The 27,496-nt window shown below is 34.0% G+C and overlaps 6 protein-coding genes across 9 annotated transcripts; 3 read left to right on the forward strand and 3 right to left on the reverse strand.

Annotated features, from left to right (window-relative positions):
• Positions 1 to 774: 774 nt before the first annotated feature.
• Positions 775 to 1,149, reverse strand: LOC113851320 (cysteine proteinase inhibitor 2). The gene has a single exon (XM_027481784.1). The coding sequence runs from the start codon at positions 1,147 to 1,149 to the stop codon at positions 775 to 777; it is 375 nt and encodes a 124-aa protein (XP_027337585.1).
• A 2,081-nt stretch (positions 1,150 to 3,230) lies between these two features.
• On the forward strand, positions 3,231 to 5,450 carry LOC113850486. The gene has a single exon (XM_027481048.1). The coding sequence runs from the start codon at positions 3,511 to 3,513 to the stop codon at positions 4,666 to 4,668; it is 1,158 nt and encodes a 385-aa protein (XP_027336849.1). The 5' UTR covers positions 3,231 to 3,510; the 3' UTR covers positions 4,669 to 5,450.
• Positions 5,451 to 6,919: 1,469 nt separating this feature from the next.
• Positions 6,920 to 13,230, forward strand: LOC113848859 (protein transport protein SEC23-like). Of its 4 annotated transcripts, none has more exons than XM_027478225.1 (12): positions 6,920 to 7,834; positions 7,930 to 8,103; positions 8,698 to 8,859; positions 9,809 to 9,951; positions 10,106 to 10,181; positions 10,324 to 10,496; positions 10,621 to 10,702; positions 11,005 to 11,082; positions 11,429 to 11,590; positions 11,683 to 11,946; positions 12,144 to 12,248; positions 12,464 to 13,230. In XM_027478225.1, exons 1-12 carry the CDS (start codon positions 7,103 to 7,105, stop codon positions 12,608 to 12,610), a joined length of 2,298 nt encoding a protein of 765 aa, XP_027334026.1. In that variant the 5' UTR covers positions 6,920 to 7,102; the 3' UTR covers positions 12,611 to 13,230. The 4 variants fall into 4 exon arrangements, with proteins under 4 accessions (XP_027334026.1, XP_027334025.1, XP_027334027.1 ...); XM_027478224.1 differs by having other exon boundaries at positions 6,933 to 7,834; positions 11,005 to 11,096; positions 11,377 to 11,590; positions 12,464 to 13,185; XM_027478226.1 differs by having other exon boundaries at positions 6,933 to 7,834; positions 10,621 to 10,678; positions 10,981 to 11,082; positions 12,464 to 13,185.
• An 888-nt stretch (positions 13,231 to 14,118) lies between these two features.
• Positions 14,119 to 14,955, reverse strand: LOC113851321. Its single transcript, XM_027481785.1, has one exon. It carries the CDS (start codon positions 14,953 to 14,955, stop codon positions 14,119 to 14,121), a length of 837 nt encoding a protein of 278 aa, XP_027337586.1.
• A 1,326-nt stretch (positions 14,956 to 16,281) lies between these two features.
• LOC113851322 (protein PRD1) lies at positions 16,282 to 22,446 on the forward strand. Its single transcript, XM_027481786.1, has 9 exons — positions 16,282 to 16,713; positions 16,892 to 17,004; positions 17,070 to 17,245; positions 17,708 to 18,016; positions 18,272 to 19,235; positions 19,329 to 20,043; positions 20,729 to 21,009; positions 21,166 to 21,832; positions 22,207 to 22,446. The coding sequence occupies exons 1-9, from the start codon at positions 16,282 to 16,284 to the stop codon at positions 22,444 to 22,446; spliced, it is 3,897 nt and encodes a 1,298-aa protein (XP_027337587.1).
• Positions 22,447 to 23,071: 625 nt separating this feature from the next.
• On the reverse strand, positions 23,072 to 25,594 carry LOC113850406 (pentatricopeptide repeat-containing protein At4g14190, chloroplastic). Its single transcript, XM_027480943.1, has 2 exons — positions 25,161 to 25,594; positions 23,072 to 24,971 (listed from the first exon to the last, which is right to left on the reverse strand). Exons 1-2 carry the CDS (start codon positions 25,527 to 25,529, stop codon positions 23,808 to 23,810), a joined length of 1,533 nt encoding a protein of 510 aa, XP_027336744.1. The 5' UTR covers positions 25,530 to 25,594; the 3' UTR covers positions 23,072 to 23,807.
• Between the last annotated feature and the right edge of the window lie 1,902 nt (positions 25,595 to 27,496).

The raw sequence follows: 27,496 nt of genomic DNA on the forward strand, positions 1-27,496 counted from the left end.
ATAAATCTTTACTTACCTGAAATCTATTAAGACAACATACGTAAAGTTTAAAAATAAAAATAAAAACATTAACCCTTTTCTTTCAAAAAATTTTAATCTTTTTGTGGAAGATTATTTTAGGTCAAATTTTAACCTAGACAAGCCACTTTTTTTAGATTGGATTAGAGTAAATAAGATCTATCATTGTTCTCGGAAGAATAATCAAATCAAATTATGATTATAACAAATAGTTGACATAATCTATCCCTCATAAATAAAACAGTATTAAAAATAATGAATACTTTCTTATATTTGAAACTAAAAATTAATTTAAGATAAGTAACAAATCTCAAAAATATTTAATATAAGAAAGACTAAGCAATAAGTTCTATATTTCTCTAATTAAATTAGACTTCATAGATATAATATAAGTACCATATGTGAATTTTTTATGACATCTTCAATTCTGTCGAACTACTGGGATTTTTGTTCTAATAACCTCAAATATGCATGAGAACGATTGATTTTAACAACTATTTCACAAAATATGTCGGAGGCCATAAACTATAAATGATACGATGTTTCCAAAAAACAAGTGAACCCATAAAAAATTCCAGCCACTTCCACAGGGAAACCATACTAAGAAGACATTTAGAGCAAAACTTGAGCATATAGTTATTCATTACTTTCTTTGGTACATATATATATATTAGAGCATAATTAAAAGCTCACTTGCAATTACAATACCGCCAAAACCTTAATGGTTATTATTGATTAGCTCCAACTAAACCCTTCTTAACTTGAAGCTGCTGCTGAAGGTTCAAACTGGAGAAGCTGCTTGGAATGAAGCCATGGCTTCACTACAACCACAGAAGAGAACATTATTTGAACCCCATTTTGAGTGGCAACGATCTTCATATAGTACTTCATCCCTGACACCACTTGTTGCTGCGCTTCCACCACCTCTGCGAACTTCAACAATCCACCGTCGTTGTTCTCCCACTGTTCCAAACCACGGTTGTACTCCTCCACAGCGAATCTCCCAAGCTCCTGCACCTCCTTGTTTGTTCTCACGTCAACAATCTCTGTCTTCCCTCCAACCATTCTCGCACACCATGCTGAAGAGAGGACAGAGAGCAAGCTCACCAGAATCGTCAAAGTCACACCCATTATCACAGTCAAATCACAATGCCAGTTATTAAGCTTTGTTTGAAGTAGAAATAGTAGTAACGAGGAACGAAGATGAAAAGTCTCAAACGAGATATATATAGTGCATGCCGACGAAGTTGAGGAGGAAAATTAAGGCTCATTTAAGCCTTATTTAATTAGTTTATACTATAGATTTAATATTTTATCAAGATAAGTTTTAAGTCATTTATTTTATTAAAAGACGAAAAACACTTCTTAAAATATATAAAAGTATGATTTTTTTTTATTAATGCATTTTTTTAGATAGGTCTAAATATATCACTGAGTGAGTAATTACTTAGCTCTAACAATATTGCTTCTTTAATTAGAAGATAATGCAGTGAAGAGAAAATAGAGTATAATATACTCTAAGATATGTTTGGTTTGGACACGTAAAGGGAAACTGCGTGCAGCGTATTTGATGAGTGATGAGGTATTGGAGTTATCCATATAATGCAAATGAATCATGGAGTTTGCTATCGCATTGGGTTGTGGTGCCAAACATGGGGTATAGAGCTAGTGGCAGGGGCAAAATATGCTTAATTACTGCTACATATGGCTTATTTGGTGCCGTGGTCCATGCATGAACCATTATGTGTAATCGCTATTTTGGTGTTTTTGTGAGAGGCTGACACATAAGCTACAACCATTTTTCTGAGACTGCCACGTTTGGAGTGTTCATGCATGCATGAGTGTCTATGCTTCAACTTGTACTGCTAGCTACCCCTGCCTCTTCAGTCCATTGGAATAAACTGCTCAGAATTTTCATTTTCATGGTGTGAATGTGTGATGGCATCAAATGAAACTTACTAACACTTTGTGCCTATTAATTGACCAAGGGATCTTGTGTTTAGAAGCCAAAACTGTGGGTTTTTGTGAATTGGGAGTTGGGACGTAAGTTTCTTTAAATAAACATTTTTATTTTATTTTATTATTTAAATATCAAACAATTGTTACTTTATAAACACTTTTTAGCTTGTATTTATTATATATATTTATATGAATAAAAAACATTTTCTTAAATGAAAGAAAACAACGTTTGATATTGCATACGTTAGAGAGTTATGTGTTTCTCCAAGCTTGAATTCTGTTGGAGATATATTCACGTTAAAGTGAATCACTCATCAACCACCACCGCTAGAATTGTGACTGGGGAATTTTTATACGAATTTTTTTTTACAAATTACTTTTGTAAGAAATTATATTTTTTATTAATTAATATTTTAAAAAATAATTTAAAATTATAAAAACAATTATTGATTAAATAATTACTTTTTAATGTAAAAAATATATTAAAAAAGTTTAAAAAAAGGCAAAAAGATAAATTTGTAATGAACAATTTTACTAAAGTTAAAATTGTTCAGATGATTAAAATCATCTAGATATTTCAAAAGAGAATTAAGAAGTCTGCCTAAGGATGGACAATGGACAGTACAATTTCAAAAATTAAGTAACACTACATAACCAACAATCGATAGAAATTATCAACATCTTCATCATTTTTAACTTTTTTAATCGTATATAAAATCTCTTCATATATAAGATGTTTTTTTATGGTTTTCATTACACAAATGATGGACAACAGAACTACTGATTTTCTCACAAAGATTTATGTTAACTCCCGTGTCCTAGCAAGCCAATTATAAGCATGACTTGTTAAAAAAATGATTAGTTTATCATAAATTCAAAAATTCTCAAGAATTTTTTTAAAATAAATAAGCTTAAAACTATATTAAATTAGTTTTAATATTTTAAATTAGTATCTTATTTTACATCTAAAATAATTCTTAATTTTATATTGATAGATAATAAAATTAATAATTTAATTAAAAAAATTAATATCAGAATCACAACAGTTAATCTAAATAAGATGTAAAAATTCTAAAATTTATGGTTTAAGGATTAATACAGAAAGATTATATTTTTAATTCTTCTAGGATAGATAAAGAAGATGGACCTATGGTGTAATACTTCTCTTTTTGTCCAAATATAATGTGATACTATGAGGCCTGGGTGGAATAGCCTAATATATTATTGGGCTGGCCTGATTTCTGTCTACAAGCGTCAAGCCCACATGTTCATAATTTTACCATTGTACCCTGTTCTCTCTGCTACAGATCAAAGAAGAAAGCCTAGGAGGATGGGTCAAGGTACCTTATCGTTGCTACTAAATTCTACATTTGTACCTTCAAATCAAATCCAATTTCCAATCTTTTTACTGTCTGGGAAAATGGGTTTTCTACAATCTTCACCCACTCCTCTGTTTCTCCTTCAATCAATCTTTATTGGATTCAGCCGTTTCTCTTAATAATTTGATTGATGGAAGAATAGAGCCCATTGCATATGGTTTCAATTCTCAAATTTCGCAGCATCTTCTTCATCACACTGGAATCCACTAGCGGGCTAACTTATGGTGCCTCGAGACATTGTCATTTTGCATCAGAAGATTGGGGTAAAAACCCCAAATTGATACCAAACGAGAAGCCAAATAGGGTGGGGCTTTTCTGGGACTTGGACAATAAACCACCCAACTCAATCCCACCCTATGAAGTTGCCAATAAGCTTAGAGTAGCTGCATCTTCCTTTGGGGTTGTTAGGTATACGGTGGCTTATGCAAATAGCCACACTTTTAGCCATGTTCCTCAAGTTGTTAGAGAGAGGAGAAAAGAGAGGCAACTGTTGAATCGTTTAGAGAATAAGGGTGTTATCAAGCCAAATGAACCTTATCTTTGTCGTGTTTGTGGGAGGAAATTTTATACTAATGAAAAGCTTGTTAACCATTTCAAGCAACTGCATGAGCGTGAGCATGTGAAAAGGATGAACCGAATAGAGTCAGCTAGGGGGAGCAGGAGGGTGAAGTTGGTGGCTAAGTATTCTATGAAAATGGAGAAGTATAAGAAGGCTGCAAGTGCTGTTCTGACTCCCAAAGTTGGTTATGGTTTGGCAGATGAGCTAAAACGGGCAGGGTTTTGGGTTCAAACTGTGTTGGATAAGCCACAAGCTGCAGATCTTGCATTGAAAAGTCACATGGTGGATATCATGGATCATAGGAGGGTTGAGTGTGTGGTACTTGTATCTGATGATTCTGATTTTGTTGATGTGATAAAGGAAGCAAGGCTAAGATGTTTGAAGACTGTCGTCATTGGTGATACTGATGATGGTGTCTTGAAAAGGACTGCTGATGCTGCCTTTTCTTGGGAGGAAATTCTGATGGGGAAGGCTAAAAAGGAGGCTGTTTCAGTTGTGAAAAACTGGAAGGATCGTGATATCTTGAAAAGGTTAGAGTGGAGTTACAATCCAGATGTTGATAAGAAGAAATTGAATCTGGAAGATACCATTGCCGAATCATTTGAAGATGGTAATATGGATGATATCTGTGGTGAAGCTGATGATGCCCATAAGGACGACAAAGGTTCTTGGTGGGAATTAGATTCTGATGATGATGTTCCAAATGGACAGTCAAGCAAATTATCCATCTTATCTGTGAATAGGAGAAGCTAACTTGACCTTTGACTTGGAAAACAGTTTTGTGTGCAGAAATAGTATGTTTGGTCATCAAATTTGTGAGGTAACATTGTAACTTAGAAGTTATGGATGGTTGTGGTGACTCAGAAAATGAAGCAGTAACTGATGTATGATCTCTTTTGGTTCCCAGTCTTGACTTTGTCGCTTGCTTTATTTTGTTTTGCTTAATCATGTGCTGGGATATCCCATTCAACAACAGCTATTTAATCTTAAAATCAGGAATGTAGCTGTATGAGTAGTATTGAAATATTGTGGCATGGTGCCTCCATTTGATCATTTTGTTCCATACACTGTAATAGAAATAGACATCCTCATTTTTAGAATGTCAGAATTTGAGATGCATGGTTTTCATTGGTGTGTCATCAATGATCATTGGCTAAGTTGTAATTGATTTCTGTGTAGGTAATTTGCCATCATGGCCAATAAGGGAAAAATGGTTTGGAACAACCAAGTGATTTTGTCACGAACTTTAGTATTCTGATGGCAAAATTAAATGATTTCATAATTAGTGACAACTTACTGCAGTTTTTTATGGTTTTAGTTTGTTTACTTAAGCTAATATGCTTTCGTAAAACTTTGCATCCTTTAGTATTCTCTCACTTCTTCCTTCAAAATATTTTTATCCGATCTTCACGTTTGATAACAGGGATCAATTTACGGGTACCATTTGGCTGGCCCAATTTCAAAGCCTTTTTAAGTTACCATCTCATCACAAATGTAGATCCAAATCATCTAGTTTGAATTTAGTAAATATTCACATTTATAAGGAAAAAAAACTTAATTCATTAATATTGATAAAAAATTAATTATATATTATAAATGTATGTTTTATTTTGAAAATATTTTATAATATTGAATGCTCAAATTAGTGTATTATATATTAAATAAATGAATATACTTCTATGAATAAAGGGTGAGTATTTCATTAACACAAGTTTTACAATAAATAAAAGTATAAAAAATTAATAATTAATGCATAAAAAATTATATTTAAAACTAACAAATATTAATATTAATTTTTATAAATAAAATTTGAAGTAGCATGATCACAAGTACAATGTACCCATTCTTTGTGTTCAATTATGCTTTGCGTAGCAGTTACTAGCCCCTCTATGAAAGTTAAATAAAATTAAAACAACCAACTGTTGAATGTACCTTCGTCGATTCAATGGCTGGCCCCTCATTTCATTGCCTTGACTTGAGAAAACAGAACCTACCATTTTTTCATTTAATATATTTTAGGGTATTTAAGTCCTTAAAACATAGATTCATTTTATTTAGTTTTGGACCCTAAAATTTTGTATTTGATTTAGTATTCGTAAATTTTTTTAAATATTTTCCATATAACTGTTAAATAGTGTCTAACATTAATATTTGTATGCCTCTTAACGTTTCTCATATTGTTAAGGTAATAATAAAATCCCGTAAGTATTTAATACTTTTATTAAAAGTTTTATGCTTTTACTCGAGAGAATGATAAGTATTTTTATCAAATTTCAATTGAACAAGGAAATAATGTTGGTACCAGAAATTGAAAAAAAATCCTTGGAAAGTGCATTTATGTTCTTTACATAATCGTGTAAATAAATTATAAACAAGAGAAAAATAAAATTAATAATTTATTATATTTTGTTGCAAGCTTTCTTTTTTACAAATTAAAACAAATAATTAGTAAATCATGTACACTTAAAATAATTTTTGGAGTCTTTATTTTGTTAAATTAAAAAATTATTATAGAATAATTTTATAACCAAATTTTTTAGAAGTGATTAACTTTATTTATTATGTGCACGTATGTTACTTTGTTGGCAAAGTTAATTCGGTAATTAATAACTTAGCTTATTTGATATTTCTGTTTAAATATTTCTTTCTTATTCTAGATACAATTTTTGAACTTTAGTTTTAAATACTTTTCAAATTTTGTAGTTTGTTTTTAGTATTTTAATTTATTAATTTTTAAATTTTATATTTTGAAAATAGGCTTTTAATTTTTATTTTATTTTATATTTAATTATTAGAACAAAGTTAAATAAGTAAACTAAATTTTTTTAATCCTAGTAATCTTATCCAACTTGATGATTAACATAAAATAAAAATGCTAGAGAATTAAAATAAAAAATGTTAAAAGAATTAAATTGAAATATTAATTTTAACTTAAAGGTAAAAGAAATATATGTTTGATGTTAAAGTTAAGAGAATAAAATAATTGAACAGCAATGAAATAACGAATGCATAGCACTACAACACAACAAACAAAGCCCTAATGCGTTGTGTTTGAGTTTGGAGTATAGAAAAAGCGTTTGTTGAGAAGAAAAACTTTGAATTGGTGAGGTAGCGGTGGAGTGAATCATTTCCCTCGGAATTCAATTACAAGTGTGAGAGAGAGAGAGACTTATCTGATCGAAAGGGGATGTCGGAGATGGCGAGCACCGATCCCGAGGGAGTTGACGGAGTCCGCATGACGTGGAACGTGTGGCCTCGCAGCAAAGTGGAAGCCAGCAAGTGCGTGATCCCACTCGCCGCCACCCTCGCCGTGATCCGTCCTCACCCGGACATCCCACGCCTTCCCTACGCGCCTCTCCGATGCAAAACATGCTCCTCCGCACTCAACCCTTTCTCGCGCGTCGACTTCAACGCCAAGATCTGGATCTGTCCTTTCTGCTACCAACGCAACCATTTTCCCCCTCACTACAACGCCATCTCCGAAACCAATCTTCCCGGCGAACTCTACCCGCAATACACCACCGTCGAATACAATCTCCCTCTCTCCAATTCTCTTCATCCTTCGCCGGTTTTTCTCTTCCTTCTCGATACTTCTCTCATCGAGGAAGAGATCCAGTTTCTCAAATCTGCGCTTCGTCAGGCTATTGGTCTTTTGCCTGATAACGCTCTCGTTGGTTTCGTTTCCTATGGTACGCAGGTTCAGGTTCATGAATTGGGGTTCTCCGATATGTCTAAGGTTTATGTCTTCCGTGGTTCTAAGGAAATTCCCAAGGATCAGGTTTTGGACCAGCTTGGTCTTGCTACCTCTGGGAGGAGACCTCATAAGGGTGCTCCTGGTGGTGTTGGTGGTGGATTTCCCTATTCTGGCATCACGCGCTTCTTGTTGCCTGCTTCTGATTGTGAATACACCCTCAACGCGGTACCCATTGTGTAATCCATTGTTTATTACTGACAATGCCAAAAAACTATCAATGCTTGATGTGTTGACTCGTTAATTGTGGTGCCTTTTTCCAGCTGTTAGATGAATTGCAAACCGATCAATGGCCAGTTCCACCTGGTCGCCGCCCTGCTCGCTGCACCGGAGTTGCCTTGAGTGTTGCTGCGGGGTTGCTGAGTGCTTGTAATCCTGGGACTGGCGCTAGGATCATTGCTTTGGTTGGGGGCCCATGCACGGAAGGACCCGGCGCGGTAAATCGTCTTTCTGTATAATTTGATGCTGTTTTCTTCAATTGAATAATGCAAGTCACGAGATTAGTTCGGGTTAGGAAATAGGAATGGGATGTTTGTCATCCATCAAACTTTTTCGTTAGGAATGTGGCCATTGGAATGCTCAGTTGTTTAGGAATGTGTTGGGAGATTTTGACTCTACACTTGAAATCAGAGTATTGTGTGTGAAGTTTAAATATTTGTGTTTCGTTGCTTGTGTACGACTGTACAAGTGGAGTCGGTAGTGACAACATAAATTGCATCAACAACCCTAGAAATGGGGGTGTTCAGAGATTTTGAGCAGCTTCTGTTGGTAATTTTAAAAGAGATTGGCATCCTCTCATTATTACTTATTAGGATTAGGATATTCATAAGATTCTATTACTTCTGTGTCATTGACATTTTGGAGAGAGAATAAAATAAGGGCAGCTGTCATCTGTACGTGATTATGTCTTAATTTAGAATTTGAGGTACAAAAGATTGTAGTGGAAGGTAGCTGTAGTCAATGCTGTGCTTGTTTTTGTATATGTAGTCTGTTTCTGATGCCAAAGATTTTGATTTCAAATTTCGTTGCAGATTGTGTCAAAAGATCTATCTGACCCTGTGCGTTCTCATAAAGATCTTGATAAAGATGCAGCACCATACTTCAAGAAAGCAGTCAAATTTTATGAGGGTCTTGCAAAACAGCTGGTTAGCCAGGGTCACGTTTTAGATATTTTTGCATCAGCACTTGATCAGGTTTGTGCCAGCATACTGATTTTCTCATGCGTTAATAATTCTTTCACTTGATTGTTGAATTAAGAATGCATGTATCAATCATAGTGCTGATTGGTTTCAGAAAGTGAGACTTTGAAGCACCTAATGTGAATTCTGATCATCAAGTGTAAAATTACCATGCAGCTCAATTTTTCTGAATTCCACATTGGAGGGCATCTAACCTTGCATTTCTGCCATGATATTTGACAGTTCATATTCATACTTTTTAAGCTTTTTTTTTTTTTTTTTTTTTTTTTAAAGTGTGGCTTGGATATCTTTGAAAAGCACCAAATTTTTAATCTTTTTAAAAATAGCTTATCCAAATATTGGAAAATTTTAAGAGTTTTTTTTCCCCATTAAATAGAGTTTTTCCCTCCTAAAAATAAGCCCAAACAAACAGGCCCTTAACAATACTAGCAGAGGATTTAATGGATCATTTCTTATGTTTTTTGTCCTAATTTAATTTTGCAAAATGCCATATATTTTACCTTACCATAACTAGAAGCATGTTATCCATTAATCACCTTCCCTGAAGAGAAAATTTTTCTTGCTTATTCGAGTTGATCTGCTGAATTGCATTTGTTTCCCTAAAACTGGCAACATTTGGCTACAAGACTTGTCAGCTATATTTCAATGTGGTTTATAAATGTGTAACTTATGTTACGTCTATCTGGGTGATAATGTTATGGCATTATGATTGTCAACTATTTTATCTGCTTGAGAAAGAGGCCAGTGGTATTTCAAATTTCAATCTTGAATTTTTTATGATTGAGTTTATTGCGGGCATGCAAGAAAGTTTTTGTTTATTTTATGCAGTGGACATGCATGGAAGTAGAGTTGTGAAAGTTGTCTGAACTTTGCATTTAAAATCAATTAGGATCTATGCTCACTGTTTGTCTTGTGCTGATTCATGGGTGCTTTATGCAAAAAGGTTGGAGTTGCAGAAATGAAAGTTGTGGTTGAAAGAACTGGTGGCCTTGTTGTCCTGTCTGAAAGTTTTGGCCATTCAGTCTTCAAGGACTCTTTTAAGCGTGTTTTTGAGGATGGGGAGCAATCTCTAGGTCTTTGTTTCAAGTGAGAATTCTCTCAACTTCAAATGTTTGACTGATATTTTCTTTTTATGAATACATTTTCAATTCTCTCTTCCTTTATCTCTTATTCTCTCTCTAGACATCTTTTCCTTATCTGTTATCAGATGTGCTCACTGCCAACTTTATTTATGTTTCAGTGGAACCCTGGAGATAAATTGCTCAAAGGAAATCAAAATTCAGGGAATAGTTGGACCTTGCACATCATTGGAAAAGGTTGGATTTTTGTTTGTCTGAAACGCTTAATTTCATGTTGCTTATTGACACTGGAATTGGAGTTTATGTTGGGTGAACTGTACTAAGACTGAATCAATACGGGATATTTCTGGATTTTGATGGTTACAATCACATACTGCAGAAAGGCCCTTCTGTTGCTGATACTGTTATAGGTGAGGGAAACACTACAGCATGGAAGATGTGTGGCCTTGACAAGAGTACATGCTTGACTGTAATGTTTGATCTTTCATCAAGCGATCGTTCAAACACCCCAGGTGCTGTCAACCCACAATTGTACCTACAGTTCCGTACAAGGTTATTTCTGGAAAATTTCACTTAATATGATCTTATATATATATATATATATATATATATATCTTTTGTACCTCTTTCCCCTTCTGCACGGGGCATTGAATAGGGTCATGTTTCCTTATTGCAGTTACCAGGGCCCAGATGGTCAATCAGTGCTTCGGGTTACAACAGTAACTAGAAGATGGGTAGATAGTTCTGTGAGCTCTGAGGTAGTTGCAGCATTTTTTTTTTATTCATGGTTGTGGATGCCTGTTTATTTATTGTCAAAGAAATAGTTGGAACTCCTACCATTATCATGTTAAGAAGCTTGAATGTTTTTCCTTTTTACTCTTTTTCTTGCCTAGTCTGATTATCAAGTTATGTAAGGTACTGGTATCTATTTGAATGCATTTACATTTATGCATGTTATTGTGTATTTCTATGAAATAAACTGAAAGACTAATAGTTTAGTCCCTACATTTACACTGATAAATTACAGGATTTTTAGTTAGTTATATTATTTGCTCTTCAGGAATTGATTCAAGGATTTGACCAAGAAACTGCTGCTGTGGTAATGGCTAGATATGCTTCTCTGAAAATGGAGACTGAGGTATGCCACAAGTTGTGTTACTCAAAGTATTTCTCTTTGCTATTCCTAAAATAAATTTTATCACCCTTGGATTTATTTACTCAAGCTGTTGAAAATTATATCTTCATTCAAAAATGTGATTGTTTCAAGAAAACATGAAACTGGGAGAACAGCTTGACATTGTTGGTTGTGATGATATTTACTCGTTTAATTGTTTGCATATAAGTATATAACCCGCTATAAATAACATTTTTTTAATCAAACATCAAATCCTGGTATCTGACATATATTACCTGTGGCAACATTTCTTTTAAGCAAAATTTTTATAAACAAATTCCTTGCTGAGCATCAATTCTTGTTTGATCAGGAAACATTTGATGCCACGCGTTGGTTGGATCGGTTCCTCATTCGCCTTTGTTCTAAGTTTGGTGACTACCGCAAGGATGATCCATCATCTTTTACATTAAACCCATCATTTTCACTTTTCCCTCAGTTTATGTTCAATCTGAGACGCTCACAGTTTGTACAGGTACCCTTTATATTAATTTTCTTCCTGTCCAGCATTTCAAACAATATTTAACTTTGTGGCATGTGAGTTGTGACATGTATTGCATTTGGCAGGTTTTTAACAACAGTCCAGACGAGACTGCATACTTCCGCATGTTGTTAAACAGGGAAAATATTAGTAATGCTGCTGTCATGATTCAGCCATCACTGATATCTTATTCATTTAATTCACTTCCTGCACCAGCATTGTTAGATGTGGCTTCCATTGCTGCAGACCGGATTTTGTTGTTAGATGCATATTTTAGTGTGGTTATTTTTCACGGGATGACAATAGCTCAGTGGCGCAACTTGGGATACCAGAACCAACCTGAACACCAGGTTTGTGCTTTGTCATGCCCTGACAAAGAACTGTTGTTACCTGCAAATTTCTGCTCTCAAATTGATCTTAGATTTTAAATATAGTCTTCTAGTTCGGATCATTAATTACTTTCTATTGTTGTTTTGTGGAAGTTAATCAAAACCATTTTTATCATTATTTCTTTTCTCACTCTGCTAATAACTAATATATGGCACAGGCATTTGCACAACTATTACGAGCACCACATGACGATGCCCAAATGATAATTAGAGAACGATTCCCTGTTCCTAGATTGGTAGTGTGTGACCAACATGGTTCCCAGGTCAGTATTGTTTACCAAGACAAGTTGGTTATTTGACTTATTAACTTTTGCAGTTTCTTTCCTGAAATTTATTCATATCATGAGTGATACTCACGTGGAGTATTTCCTGCCCCTCAACTACATACGAGCAGTCATATTTGTTTCCTTTTGTTGATCCCATAAGTTTAGATTTATCTTGCTGTGAAACTTACAGAGGTTTCATTGATGTTTAACAGGCTAGATTTTTATTAGCAAAACTGAATCCCTCAGCAACATATAATAATGCGCATGAGATGGCTGCTGGTTCAGATGTAATCTTTACTGATGATGTGAGCCTTCAAGTTTTCTTTGAGCATCTGCAAAGGCTGGCTGTCCAATCTTGAGGGCAGATAATAGTAAAGATTGACAGTTTCTGGGTTCTGAACTTTGGTATGGGGAATTCACCAATGATATGTGTCCTGCATTATGCTGTTGCACTCGGTAGTTTTCCTTTCTTTCCTTTATTCTTAACAAAGAGAAGGTTGGAGCCTGCGTGAATTGAAGAATAAGGAAGGAAGACCTGAAACATGATTCTTTAGGGTTCTGGTCGAATTTTGTGTATTGGAGAAAATAAAGGGTCAAAAGTATGTTGAGTTTGGGTATTTGCGGAAAGAAAGAATAGAAAACCGAGTTCTCCCTCTGCCACAGCAGACAGCATTGCAATTGAGGGGATATTTTTGACTCATTTTTTCCCATTTGTTTTCGCCCAGATTTTAATTTTTGGGTTCCTCATATGGATTAATTTATATAGTTGTTTTAGTTTTAAATGCTCCCAGGTTGCAAAGTAACGGATGTCATTTTGTCATGTTGGAGTTTATATCAGTCATTCTCTTTTTATACTGTTTTGTATTGTATATTGTGAAGGAAGCATATAGGACAGCTTTGGTGAAATGAATACTTTCGGATTCCTGTTTTCGTTCCAACTTCCGAGCCTTTGTGAAAAGTGAAAAAAAGAGTTGTTTATTTAGAAGAAAATGTTAACTAGTACTGAGTACTGGATAAAGCATTAAAAATGAAATTTTTATTATAAAATACAAGATATTCCCTCGTCATTGTCAACGTATTTAAATATATTTTTTTAATAAAAATTAATCATCTTTTAATTAGCACTCAAGACACATAATAAACTTACTGAATGCAGGTGCACTAACCTCTGTGAGGACGTTCCTGGCTAGCCATTCCTCAGTCTATTTTCTTTTCGTCACATTTTTATATTCAATTAGTCTCCCAGAAGTAAAATTGCCAATTGGTTGCGAGAATAAGGGGGAACTCTTATTTGTTCTTTTATTCAAAACGTAATTTATTTTTGAAAAAGTATCTTTAGATCAAATTGCATATGCTAAGATAATGTATACTTGTGATGGTCTAGTTTCTCCTTTTTAAGGAAAAAATAAGTTTAAATAAATTGAATTAAACACTATTTTAGTTTTATTAGCTTTACTTTTTTACATTTAGTGTTTTAATATTTTATCATTTTTAAATGTTTCTCAACTCATTCTTAAAATCATTAAAATCGCATTATTATTTAAGCAGATGAAGGAGTCTGCAACCATTATTGTGAACATTTCTACTAAATTATGGTCTTAGTTAATAATAATGAAAATATAAAGTTATAAACACAGTTTTTATTGAAATAAAATTAAAAAAGAAAAATAAGAAAAAAGCCAAGAGCAGAAATAAAGAATATGTTTGATGGGATCAGAAGAAAGAAAACAAAAAATAAACAAAAGAAATAAGAGAATGAATCTGAGTTTGTTCTATAATATTGGTTTATCGTTTCCGTTGTGCGCATACATACAATTTAACTAGACTGATATCGTGGCACAGCGATACCGATAATAGTGTAACAAGCTTAACATAGTAAAGATGCACCCTCAGGTCCACACGGATGAAGAGTATCTTTGTAGGGAGTAAAGCATACTATAGAAGAACCACATCTATGTTCACATATTTTTTCCAACACCATGTAATTTTCTTCGGTCAAACCATAACTATAGAGTCCTCTTTCAGTCGAAAAAATCAAAAGATCACCATTAACAACCGCAAAACCGGTTACTACAGGATCTTTCTCCCTCAAACCCATCCCTTTTATTCTTATCTTGAGAATTCTCTTCCACCTACTTGATTCATAATCAGTCAAAGCCCATATAGTAAAAACAGATTTTCTCAGTCTTACAAAACAAATGGAGGATTCAGCTGAACTTGATACCTTACCCCATTTGAAAATGCCCACTTCAGAAAAAAAGAAGTCAATACGACTCTTTTTGGCACCTCTTGGCAACTTTAGCGTTGTTGTGGTGTCATTCTCAAGGTTGCAGGACACAATACAGGGAGCATATAGATGGCTATTTCTTTGCCTGACAGGAAATTGATTTGACATTAAGTGGATGATTCCATTGTCATACACTAGCATGTTAAATTTTATCTCCCTTCCACCAGTAAAAAACCTTCTTTCCATCTTCTTCCACGACCCTTCATTAGGCTTGTAATACTCACAGGTATAATACAAGGATGACGGAGGATAAGGTCTTTGAAAATTCAATACCATGTAGTCATCTGGGCCATGATAGTATGCTAATAACATGATTACATCGTCAGCATAAGGGTACCTTTTAATTTGCTTGGGGTAAGGAATAGGTAACCAAGACTTCGTTGCTGGGTTACAGATGAAGATTTGAACCGGTAACATGGTGCTGCTTGTGAAACAAAGTATCAAGCCATTTTTGGAATCTAAGATTCTTGTTTCTGAATTTGACAAGAATCTCAGAACCTCGTTAGGCACACCACAGGATGGTTACTTTCCAGGTAATGGGTACAAGCTAACATCCTTATTGGACTCGTCCAGCTGAAGGAAGAAGCACGTATCATTCTTTTCCATCGAGTTTCGAGTGTGTTGCATCACAAAATAGGGTTCCTCTGGAAGATTGGAGAATGACTGGGCAACAGATTTGAACCTATATATCGCTTTTACTGGTAAATAAAAAAAGATATCAAATATTTCGTTTAGAGACATGGCTATAACTATGAGCTAGTGTCGAAAAAGAGAGGATATATAAGTTTTGTACAGCAAGAAATAATGTGGAAACAAAGGACGAAGCAAACAATAAGGTTGGAAGAGTTTTAAAAGTGAAACTTGTGTATCACCCTAACTAGGTTTTATAGTGGATCTTAATAATGCATGTTGGAGTTTTAAATTCAAATAGTAATGGAAATAACAAAAAATAACCCGATTATGTTGATAAGATAAATCTTCACCTTAAAGATATATCACAAATATAAGAAAATCTTTTCAATATCTTAAAATATTTTCTAATAAATTTGAAATAAGTTTCAAATAAAATCTTGCAATTTTTTTCTTTTTTAAGTTTACAGTTATTAAAGCACTTTCTTTAACGAGATTATAGCACTTTGTGCATCCCAAGACTAGTAATCAACGAACACAGTCAATTACAGGTCACTCTAGCTTGGGGGCAAAGAAATGTGTAATTTTCACCCGTGTAAATAATAAACTTGGAATACAAGAAATCTTAAATACATTATAAATTCATCCCCTTTCAAATGGAGCTAGAGAGGCAGAATATATTTTAATTCTTACGATCTCTCCTTATATAATATACATCAATGATTTTTCTAACCTATGAAATATTATGTATAATAAAAAGTTATATATAGTAAATTTGTATTAAAAATATAATATTTAATATTATTAATACATTAAATTATATTAATTCTTATATTTTTAATAAAAATTTATCATATATAACTTTTTATCTTATACAATATTGTATGTATTAAATAAATTGATAAATAAATATTGATTCTAAAATAAGAATTATGAAATAATTTATTTCTTGTCATGGTAATTATTTAAAATTTGAATTTTTTTAATTAATATTAGTAGTTTTAAATTCTAAACTCTAAACTTGAGGCGAATAGAACGAGCGTAACTACCAGCAGAATTAAAAATCAATTTGGCGCGAAAACAAAAAGCAGTTGCAGTCACTGCGAAAAGAGAATGTACGATTTGGAGAACGACGACGATGGCTTCTTCTCCGATTCACATTCATGCGGGGAAGGCCATCGATCTTCTCTGAACCTTCAAACAGACGAAGGTGGTTCGATATGTCTCGTTTGCTTCTCCAACCTTCTCTCCAACCCTCACTCTCCAACCATTCATGTCTCCTATGCTCTCTCTCAGCTCTCTCGATCCTTTTCTATCCCTTCTTTTCTTCACTCTATCCTCACTATCCACCCTCACTTCCTCGTTTCCCCTCTCGTCACTGCTCTCTCCTCTTTCCACGACCAATCTATCGCCGATCAACTCAACCATCTCATCCTCGTTCTCTCTGCTTCCGCCGATCCTTCTGTTCGTTGTGAATTCGTAGCTAGGGTTTCAGATCGCGTCTCTTCTGGTGTTCTCGGTTGGAGTTCCCCTCAGTTGCATATGGTGATTTTTATTTCTTCGTTTTATGATCTCTTCGATATGTTTTAGATTGGTAATAAACTGAACCTGAAATCTGCGGGAAATTTTACAATTGTACGAGTGAAATTAAAATGTTGCTATAAAGTGAATGGAAAATTTTATGGACATTTTTTTTTTTAATCTGATGCTTCTGAGTTTACAGCTTCACTGTCTAGGGGCTCTGCTGAATTATGAGAAGGTTGATGATCTCCATGCACACGTCAAAGATATGTGTAGGCTCATTTCCGTTCTTGTTACGGGCCTTCAATTGCCGAGGTATAGTAGTGTTGGATTTTCAAATTTATTGCGCACATTGTGAGTTCTGAACTTCATCGGTGCAGTGAGGAGATTCGTGGAGAGGTTCTTTTTGTCCTTTACAAACTATCTGTTCTTCGGAGTACTACTGCAGAGGGAGATGGAAGTGATATGCTGATTCCCTTTTGTCCAAAGCTCTTGTACCTGTTGCTAGATGTTTTCATGAAGACTCAAAATGATGATGTTCGCTTGAACTGTATTGGTCTGTTATCAATTTCTCAACATTTTTTGTTCCTTGAAAAGAGAACTTGAAAAATCGCTTTTGGTGTCTTGTTTGTTTTAACTTTTATGTTTGTGAAGCCTATTTTGGACATAGGAGATTGACAGTAGGGGGATATCTCCAAAAAAGGGTTGATATTTGTCTCATGGGTACTGGACTACTCATTGATATGAACAAAGATGGTGTAAACAATAGACTTTTTAGTACTATTAGGAGGCACAGGTGCGGTTACATGATGACAATATGAAGACAAAGAAACAGTGCCATTTCTGCATCACATCTGATGACCATTTTATGTCATGAATTTCAACGGGAAGGTTGATTTCCTGCTAGTTCCTGGCCATAGTTTACAAAATAGGCTTCAGTATTAGTAAGATGTCATAGTTTGCAATATAATTTTCATTCTTGTCCCCTTTTGACTGAGTTTCCATTCTTCTTGTTTAGCACTTTTGACTATGCTGGCTCGAAGACATATGCTTAGGGAAGAATGTGCATATGATACTAGTAACATGTCTTCCTATGGAGGAGTTAACAATAAAGAAACCGAAGATGGAACCAAGGGCATATCTCTGGTAAATCTGTTTGCTGAAGCCATCAAAGGTCCATTGCTTTCGTCTGACAATCAAGTTCAAATTGGAACTCTAGATTTACTCTTTCATTATTTATCTTCACTGGGAACCTCAGCCTATCAGATTCGAGTCTTGGTGGAAGAAAATATTGCGGATTATTTATTTGAAATATTAAGATTGTCAGGTGAGAACTTCGTATAGAAATTGACAAACATGGCTGTTTTTTGCCTAGATAAAAAAGATATTGATTTAGTTGTGCTGAATACTTTGCCTAATTTAATGCCTCATAAATTTCCACTGTATAAAACGAAAATATTTGCCCTCATTTGAACTCATTTGCTGATGGAATGAAATTAATAGTTGGTTATCTGGATCAAATTCGCTCTATTCTTAATCTAATTTACCAAGGTGGCTTGCTAATTATTCTATTAATGAACAGAATATAAGGATCCAGCAGTCAAGATGTGCCTTCAGGTGCTAGGTCTTTTATCAACTGCAGAGGAAACGTTTAAACTAAGGCTCGTTGTTGGAATTTCAACTCTGATTCCAGCATTACGTTATGTGGCTGAAGTTCCTTTTCACCCTGTCCAATGCGAGACACTGAAGCTCATTTTTGAATGCATTTCTGAGTGCCCTGGAGCTATATCAACTTCTCAACTGGAGGAACTAGTCCTTGTTTTGATAAGAATGCTTAGGAAGCATTCCGATGGGGACATGGGTATGATTCCCGAGACATTTATAATGGCTTGTTGTGTCTTTGTGGCTCTTATAAGATCTCCATCTTGTAATGAGACTTTAGATCTGTCAAAATCGATTGAGGAAGCAGTGAAACATGCCATTTTAGCTTGTCTCTATGTTTCTGAAAGAAATATCAACCAAATTATGCAATGCTTGTACCTACTTAAAGAGGCATACGCATACAGTCACGATGGAAACCCCATTAACTCTAGTAAACTGGATCTTAGAAGCTGCATTCTAGACATATGCAGAAACCAATTACTGCCTTGGCTTCTGACGGGCATCAATGAGATGGAAGAGGAAATTGTCCTGGGTTTGCTGGAAACCTTTCATTCGATTGTGCTTCTGGACTCTAGTATTTGTGCCAAGGAATTTGCAGAGACACTGACTTCAACCTGTTGGTTCAGATTTTCGTTTGAATGTCTGGGTTTGTTTGCAGGAGATAGGATGAAAAATAGAATATATTTGTTGCTCAGTTCAGTTGTGGATTCTCTCCTGGGAAATGATTCTGGACAACCAATTAGAGAGGCTGCTATACACCTGCCTCCTGATCCCATCGATTTGCTCTTTTTGCTTGGGCAAAGGAGTACTAACAGTTCATATTTGCATTCTTGTCAATCGGCTGTTTTGCTCATTATGTACACCAGTTCACTGTATGATGAAAGGTACTTGAACTGTCAAATCTTTGTTCTCCTATTCCCCTGATTGACAATTCGTCACATCTATTTTCCCTAACAGTTCTCTTACTTTCATGCCAGACTTGCAGATGTGAACTTGATTTTAGCTTCGCTCGAACAATTTATTCTTCTTAATAGGAGTGATTTTCATAATTGGACCACAGATAATTTGACAGTTACGCGACTAGTGAATCTCTACAGTTTGTTAAGGGGTATTGGCAATATGAACTACCAAATTCATTACAGTCGAGAAGCTGAGGATATAATATTCCAGCTCATAAACAATGATAAATGGCATTTACTGTCGGCAAGAATCCATACGGTAGCATTGAAGTGGTTGTTCCAACAAGAGATTATAATCAAATCATTGTGCCTTCATATTTTGAAATTCTGCAGAAGCTATACCTTAGAAGGAGTTGACATAATTGCTGGTGAAAATATTCAAACTATAAATGTACGGACACTTGCAGAGTTAGTATCCACTGAAGATAATTATGGAGCTAGACTCTTTGTATGCTTATTAGCACAGCTATTTGAGGAAGAAAGCCAGGAACATGAACATGACTTAATTTCTGTCCTAAATCTCATGGCAATTATGATTCACGTCTGTCCAGTAGCTTCTGATCAATTATCTTCGCATGGAATAGCAACAACAATCAGGACTTGGTGTTATTTAAATAATACCTTTTCGACCACAACTTACATGTCCATCTTGATTTTGATTTTTAACACTTTGAGTTCAGTACATCCTGAAACACTGTCTGGTGATCAGAGTTGGGTTGCAGTAACCATGAAGGTGTGAGTAATTTTACTTCTATTTATGCACATTGCACTCCGTTTTCAAAAACTAAAATGTTAACTTAGCATATAAAGTGGTTGGAAATTATATAAATTCAATGATTAGAAACCCTCATTTATGGGTACCATTTTCCTTTTAGAGTCGCAGGTGGCCTCTATTTTTATTTGGCTAGCTATTTTTGTCTATCCAATTTACTCGACCTTTCGACATAGTCCCTGGATTTTAATTGTTCCACTTTTACTCCTGGGTTATCATATCCCCACCCCTCCGTGCGTAATCTGTACCCGATATGATGATATAGCACATTATGGAGTTCTGTTAACGTGGTTGTCATTTTGCCCAATTTTCAAATTTGAATATCCTGAAGGATGTTAGTGATGATCAAGAATTTAGGCAAAGCAGAGCCGTAGTCTATATTGGCTACACGTAGCTGATGTATGAAATGCAATGCTCGTGTTCAAAGCATGAATTGTAACATTATAAATATTAGAAACAAATTGGTACAACATAAAATACAAGAATCAAATAGAAGTAGATGACAGCAGAACATGATTAGAGACGAGGTAGAAAGCAAATGCTGTGATCTGATGCTACAAAAATTCTATAGCTAACCCCTCAACTTACTAGGAAACTTAATGATTTGGTAAATGATTGTTCTAACATCACATTACCACTTTTGCAGATGATGGAGTATTCAATTTCATCCAAAGGGGCTGAAATCATTAGTCATGAAAGTCTCTTTGTTATTGGCATTCTTTCCTTAATTTTGCATCTTTCCACCAATAAAGCACTTGAAGAGACTTCAAAAGCCATTCTTTTTAATACTTGTATAATCTCTATGGTGAACACTGTAGTCTGTGCAGCTTCTTCGAAGGGACCTGCTTTGGTTGACCATGACGAGGGAACAAGCACTGGAGAAACTTTAATGTTTGTTCTTCTGCTTCATTACTTCGCCATTAAAAGGTAAGCCGGTTCGCATCAATAGTATAAAACTAAAAGTACACTTTACCTTCTGCCAAATTAATTGTTGTTACCAACTTCAAAATATTACATTTTACACCCCTCACGCTTTATTCTAAATATTTTACAAAGTTCTCAATCCTGATTTTTCGGTTCTAGCTTGTATACTATCCTTCCAGGGTTTGTGGATTGGCAGAATTACCTTGGTTCAACGAATCCATCTGAGCCGCTAGCCTATATTGGCATCCGTTGCCATGACTTGTGCAGACTTATGCATTTTGGTTCTCCTGTGATAAAGATTGCTGCTTCTTATAGCCTGTTAGAGTTGTTTCACAGAATATCAGATCAAATAAACAGTAAACATGAAGAGTTGAAATGTACTGTTGGGTACTTAATGTCCATAAGGAGTATATTGGAGGGGTTGCTTTTCTATAATGACCCGAGAGTGGCAACAAATTGTGCTGTCTGTCTGTCAATGCTTATGGGATGGGGAAAGCTGGCAAAGGAAACAAAACTATTAGGGGAGAGTAGCTGGTGTAGATTGATTATAGAGGAAATGACAGTATCTTTGGCAGGTCCTGCTGTTGCATCACAGTCGTTTTTGAACAGTCAAGAGCCTGGAGTACTTATAGCAATTGCGTTGTTGAAACTGCGTAAAATCCCTCAGTGGATGAGATCCGTGTTTAATAATACATGCATATCTGGCATATTGGAGAACCTTGCTTCTAGTAATGTGAGCTTGGAGATTTTGATTTTATTTCGAGAACTACTGAAATCTGACTTCTTAAATGCCGAGCAAATTGCAACTATAAATCAAATGCTCCAGGTAACTCCCTCCTTTTTTCTTCCTTTACGTTTCCTTATTTACTTTATGCCTTATCCAAGTTTGCATTATACATACTTTTTTTCTTTATATTTGTTAAGCATATACAAAAAATCTTCCATGCTATCTAATCTATAAGGTCCATTGATACTGACATATGGTGATTCAGCAAAAGAAAAAATGAGAAACATGTTGGTATGCGGTATGCGAACACATTTAATTAGAGCAATAATTTTTTCACATTTCCTGGTGTGTATATACCTTGGGAGTGAAGAAAGAGGTAGGAAGGGAGAAATGAAAAAATCACAAACATGACTGGAGGATGTGATACGATAGAACAGAAAAAGAGATAGTTATGCCATTTCTTATATTTACAGGAATGCAGAAAGCGCATGTACACTAACAACGCTCATGAGGAGCTCCCAAATGAGCCGATAAAGAAGGTCCTCCCCGCATCATATGATTTGGGAGACATTTGTCAGTATCTCATTGATTTAATGTCATCGGAGACATGCGTTGGTTCGGTTTCCTGGGATTTTCATAGGGGCAGTAAGAAGCTCTTAGAAGAAATAGAGCTGTTTTTTAGTACCTTGACTGTAGATGATAGCTGTAGGTAGCTTTAGTGTTCATTTAATCCATTGGACGCTTGGATCTGGCCATACAATAATGGTAAGCACGTCTGGAATTCGTCGATAAACTAAAAAATCGATTCTGTATAATTTATAAAACAACTAAATGCATCGTTTCAATCATGATAAATACTCAAGATTAAGTTTAAGTAAACTTAATTATAAATTTTTATAATTATGTGGTTAAAATCAAATTTTTTTGTACTTTCGCCATATATGAGAAAGAATTTATTTACTCTAATTAATACCTTTTAATAAAACACATTTAACAAACTAATTGGATTATATTTATCTTAATAATTAATAATAGTAAAATCTAAATGAATTAAACATTTATAAACGCAGAAATTTATAATTAATATTTATTTATGATTTAAAATAATTATTTTTAAATTATATTCAATTTTATAAACTTAATAAAAAAAATTCAATTATTTAGATCGATGAAATTTAATATTTTTAAAAATTTATTCAACAAGCAAGTTTTACAATTTGAGTAGTCTTACAGAGAAGAGGTATTATTTGAGGCAGGTAAAGAGGCCTGCCAAAGAGGCAAATCAGAAATTTGCACGAGTGAAAATACAGTGATGACCCATGATCCATCGCTAAAAAATTTAAATGCCATAGCCATCGACCACTCGACAGAAATAGCACCTTCATTGCAAGTATCCAGATAACAATTAATTTTGAAAGTAATGCACCAAATGTCCACACTCATAGCATGCATAAAAAAGATAATCGTTCTTCCACAATAAAGCTCTAAATTCGAAGAATTTACAGAAGGTAAAAACTAGCAGAAACAATTGCAGAATAAATTCCCGTCGAGTCAAAAGATCATATGATATTACAAGACAACCTCTACTTTCTAAAAGAGTTTATTAAACAAATACTAATTAAACACTATATCCAAACACAAATTTAATTATAAAATTTATCGCCATAAATTGAAAAGAACTTATTCAATAAGTTATAACAAAATAATGAAATAAACTTAAAAAGATATTATGAAAGTCATAAACTCTTTTAAAGAGTCTGACGAAGAGAAACACACATTTAAGGAAAACACATCACAATTTTTGCACATTCCTGCAATTCCTGTGATTAGACATTTCCCCCTAATCTAGGAACTCCTAAAGAGAATGATGCATCTGCATTAGCCATAATTTCTAACACGTTTGCAAAAAACTAAAATAAAAAGTCTCTATTTCAAAATTGCAAAATTGTTTCATTCTACCAAAATAGTTTTTTAATATTTTTTTTCATCATCGCAACTTAACAATGGAAAGAGAGACGTCACAATTTTAAACAATTATTTCCTCTTTCGTAAAAGCAAAGATGGATTGGATTAACTATCTTGGTTTCATACAGTCGACACTACCAGTATGTTTTGACAACAAAGCAATGAGATCATAATAAGTCCATGTTTTCTTTTCTCTATCCTCAGGGTGAAGAGAAGAGTACACTTCTTCACAGCTTTTAAGAAAATGACCTTTCCCAAATGTAGTAAGGACCAGAGAATCTGTTTTCATTTCTACTACTCTGTACAGATAGCCCATTCTTCTCCATGTTTCCAAAGCTCCACTACCATCAAAACCAATTCTATTTGCATCAAATAGGATTCCAATAGTGATTATATCAGGCTTCACCTGATAGATTGGCAATTGAGAGAGCAAAATCCTCAAATGCTTGAAATCTCTCATCTTTACATAAGCCAGCATGATAATATTTGTAAAAGTAACATTCCAATTAGCTTTGGCATGTTGCATTTCTCGAACAATTATATCCATACCTTTTTTACTCAAAAGACACGCATAAGAAAGGAGACGGAGACACCATACAAGGTTGCTCTCACCAAATGCCGAACATAAATCTAGTCCTAGGTCCTCCAATCTAGAATACATGTAGTTCTTGATATAAACTTCAGCCAATTTTCTAATCAAATCATCCTTTAAACGTGTTTTTGAGTTCAAAAGTTTTCTATAAAATTTTTCCATCTTTTCTACCATCTCAAATGTGGTATAAGCTTCTAGCATTGCAACTAAAGTAGAAGACTGCAAATGCATTCGTTTTGAAAGCATTCTTTGATAAAGCTTTTCTATTCTCGGGAGTAGCCCAGCACGCGAATACTCTTGAATAAGTATATTATAAGTGATATGATCAGGAGAGCATCCATCCAATTCCATATTTTTCACACACTTAACAATCTCATCGTACATTTGAAATTTACCATAGGCCCGAATCAAACCATCATAGGTTTCAGTCCCCGGTTCTAAACCAGATTCTTTCATTTCATCAAAATAATGTAAGGCATCGCTGAACTTACCTTCTATGGATAATCCATGAATTATTGGATTGTAAGTGTCCAAAGAAGGCTTGAGACCTTGAATTTTCATCTCTTTCAGTGCAGATAACGCATTTTCCATCATTCCTTCTTCACATAACAAGCTTATGATCTTGTTATAGTTAAACTCACTAATCCTCGATTTCTCAATGTTCTTCCACACATCAAAAACCTATTAATTCAATTGCAAGGTGCAAAGAGAGTGAGAACTCAAAAACCACAAAGGAAGAAAAGCTAAGAAAAAAAGTGCCATAATACAGAATCAAAAGCAGCCAATTCCAACACCAACACAACTAAGACCTAATTAGGCAAAGTAATCAAATTGGTCACAAAAATTAAACTTAGCCACAAGGCTACGAACCTGAAGAATTTGGGTAAACCTGGAAGCATTTTTAAGGAACTTGACAACGGCCCAGAAATGGTCTTTGGACCAATCTCCATCTTGGGTGAGTATGTGCAGAGGGCATGAATCTTCCTCCTCAAGCTTTGCAAGTAAGGTTCTGAGACTTTCATGAAGATGGTAATTCTCAACCAGAAGAGTTTTATGCTTTGAGTCTGAAACTGTGTGAGTGAGTGACGGTAAAGGGTGGAAAGAGGCATAGCAAATTTGAGTGGTGAGGGATCGGAATTTCGCAAAGGGTTTCCGGAAAACACTGTTCCTACTTTTACTTTCTCTGCAATTGGAGTTCAACACCAGCACGAAGTGAGTGTGCATCAGTACGTTCTCCATTTTTCTTGTGTACTTCTCTTCATTGATGAACCCTATCCCCAATTTTTTATTCTTAATTAAACCCTTTCCTCATTTTTTCCCTCCCTGAAACTATACTTTGAAGGTGGTAGAAGAGAAAGAGAAAAAAAATTAAAAATATAATTAATGGTGCAATAAAAAATAAAATATGTAAAAATAAAAATGTAAATAAAATGAATTTAAAAAACTGAAAAAAAATTAATTTTAAAATATACGTAGTTAAGATTTGAGATTAAAATAATATAAAAATGATATTTCAAAATTAAGACTTAAAAAATTAAAATAAAAGGTACAAAAAAACTTCAAATAATAATAATATTTTTTATTATCAAGTAGTCCCTAAATATAATAAATTTATAAAATATAGGCTTCTCTCAATTACCTCGAACTCTTCTAGCCAAGGCTCTTCTTGCTGTGGTGTTGCCTCACTACATTTTTAGTCTCTTTTCCATGTCCTCAATCTCTTAGGACCAATTTGGTTTACTATGTGTAACTCATTATAAGGAGTTTGGATTACAACTAATAATTTTTGCTTTGAAGAAAATTGCAAACTTCCGTTAAGAGCGTAAATCTAATAGGCTTTTAGTGTATTTTATTTTCATTAGCATCCAACACTATTCTTTGTTATTCAACTTTTTTTAATATATTATTCAACATATTTTACATGATTAATTAAGTTTTTCAAAAAAAACATTGCTAATATTTCCATTTTATCTAAAAATAATAATAAATATACAATAAATTTGTATTACTTCTTATAACTTAATTTGAATAAGAAGTAAGTGACATAATAATAAAATTAGTGTTATGATAGGAAAAAATTCTTAGAAAAGAATGTAATTTTACTCAAAGTTTAGGAATAGGTTGAGGCAAAAAGAGATATCATATGAATTTTACAAGACATATATGGTGAATGAAGCAGCCTATGTTTAGGTGGTTGTCAATAACGAATTTTCAAAACACTGGATCCAACAATGTGCAAAAAGAGATATCATATGAATTTACAAGAAGATATATATGGTGAATGAAGTAGCCTATGTCTAGGTGGTTGTCAATAACAAATCTTCAAAACATTGTATCAAACAATGTACTACATAACCCGTTTAGCTGTAGTTTCGTGTAAAGTCTCAAATATTATTTGTGAGAGTAATCATTTGTGTCTTGTCATCTACAATTTTTCAAGGTAGCGTTTGGTTAAGAGATAGAGACACCGGAACAGAGACGCGAAGGCACATATATTATGTTTGGCTAGTATCTTGTTGTTAACACAAATGACATGCGAAATACAAATTTGAAGGATATCAGTGTACTTTTTGAAAAAAGGGACACTAGTGTCCCAGTTCTAGATTTTTAAAAATATCTCTCATAATTTTTTAAAATTGCATAAATTTTAAAAATTATATAGATTACCTTCATAATTTTTATGTCTAACCACAATAAAAGATGTAATACACCACATTTTGTTTTTATTTCCAAACACAATACATTGACATAAATATTTATATCTTTGTCTTTTATTGTTTCAGTGTTTCTGTCTCTAGTGTCCACATACAGTATTTAAACACTATCCAAAAACACAAAAGATCGTGTCTTACAAGTACACATGATAAAGATTTTTTAGAAAAAAATGAAGAGAAATAAAAACCATTGAATTTTACTTCTTTTAACTTTCCTTTCCTACTAATAAACAACTTTAAATTGACAAATGCCTCTAGAATTTGATTCAAAAGGGGTAGCTCCAATGGAATCCCAATGGTAGATTTATCTACTTAATCTTAAGGATAGATATTATTAATGTTATACTCACTTTGAATATTAATATGCCGATTTTTATTAAAAATAAAATTTTATTTTTAATTAATTGTAAAAAGGGACACTAGCGTCCTAGTTCTAGATTTTTAAAAATACCTATCATAATTTTTAAAACTTGCATAATTTTTAAAAATTGT

The sequence above is a fragment of the Abrus precatorius genome, unplaced genomic scaffold (genome assembly GCF_003935025.1).
Source record: "Abrus precatorius isolate BTA unplaced genomic scaffold, Abrus_2018 Scaffold9, whole genome shotgun sequence".
NCBI classification, from domain to species: Eukaryota; Viridiplantae; Streptophyta; class Magnoliopsida; order Fabales; family Fabaceae; genus Abrus; species Abrus precatorius.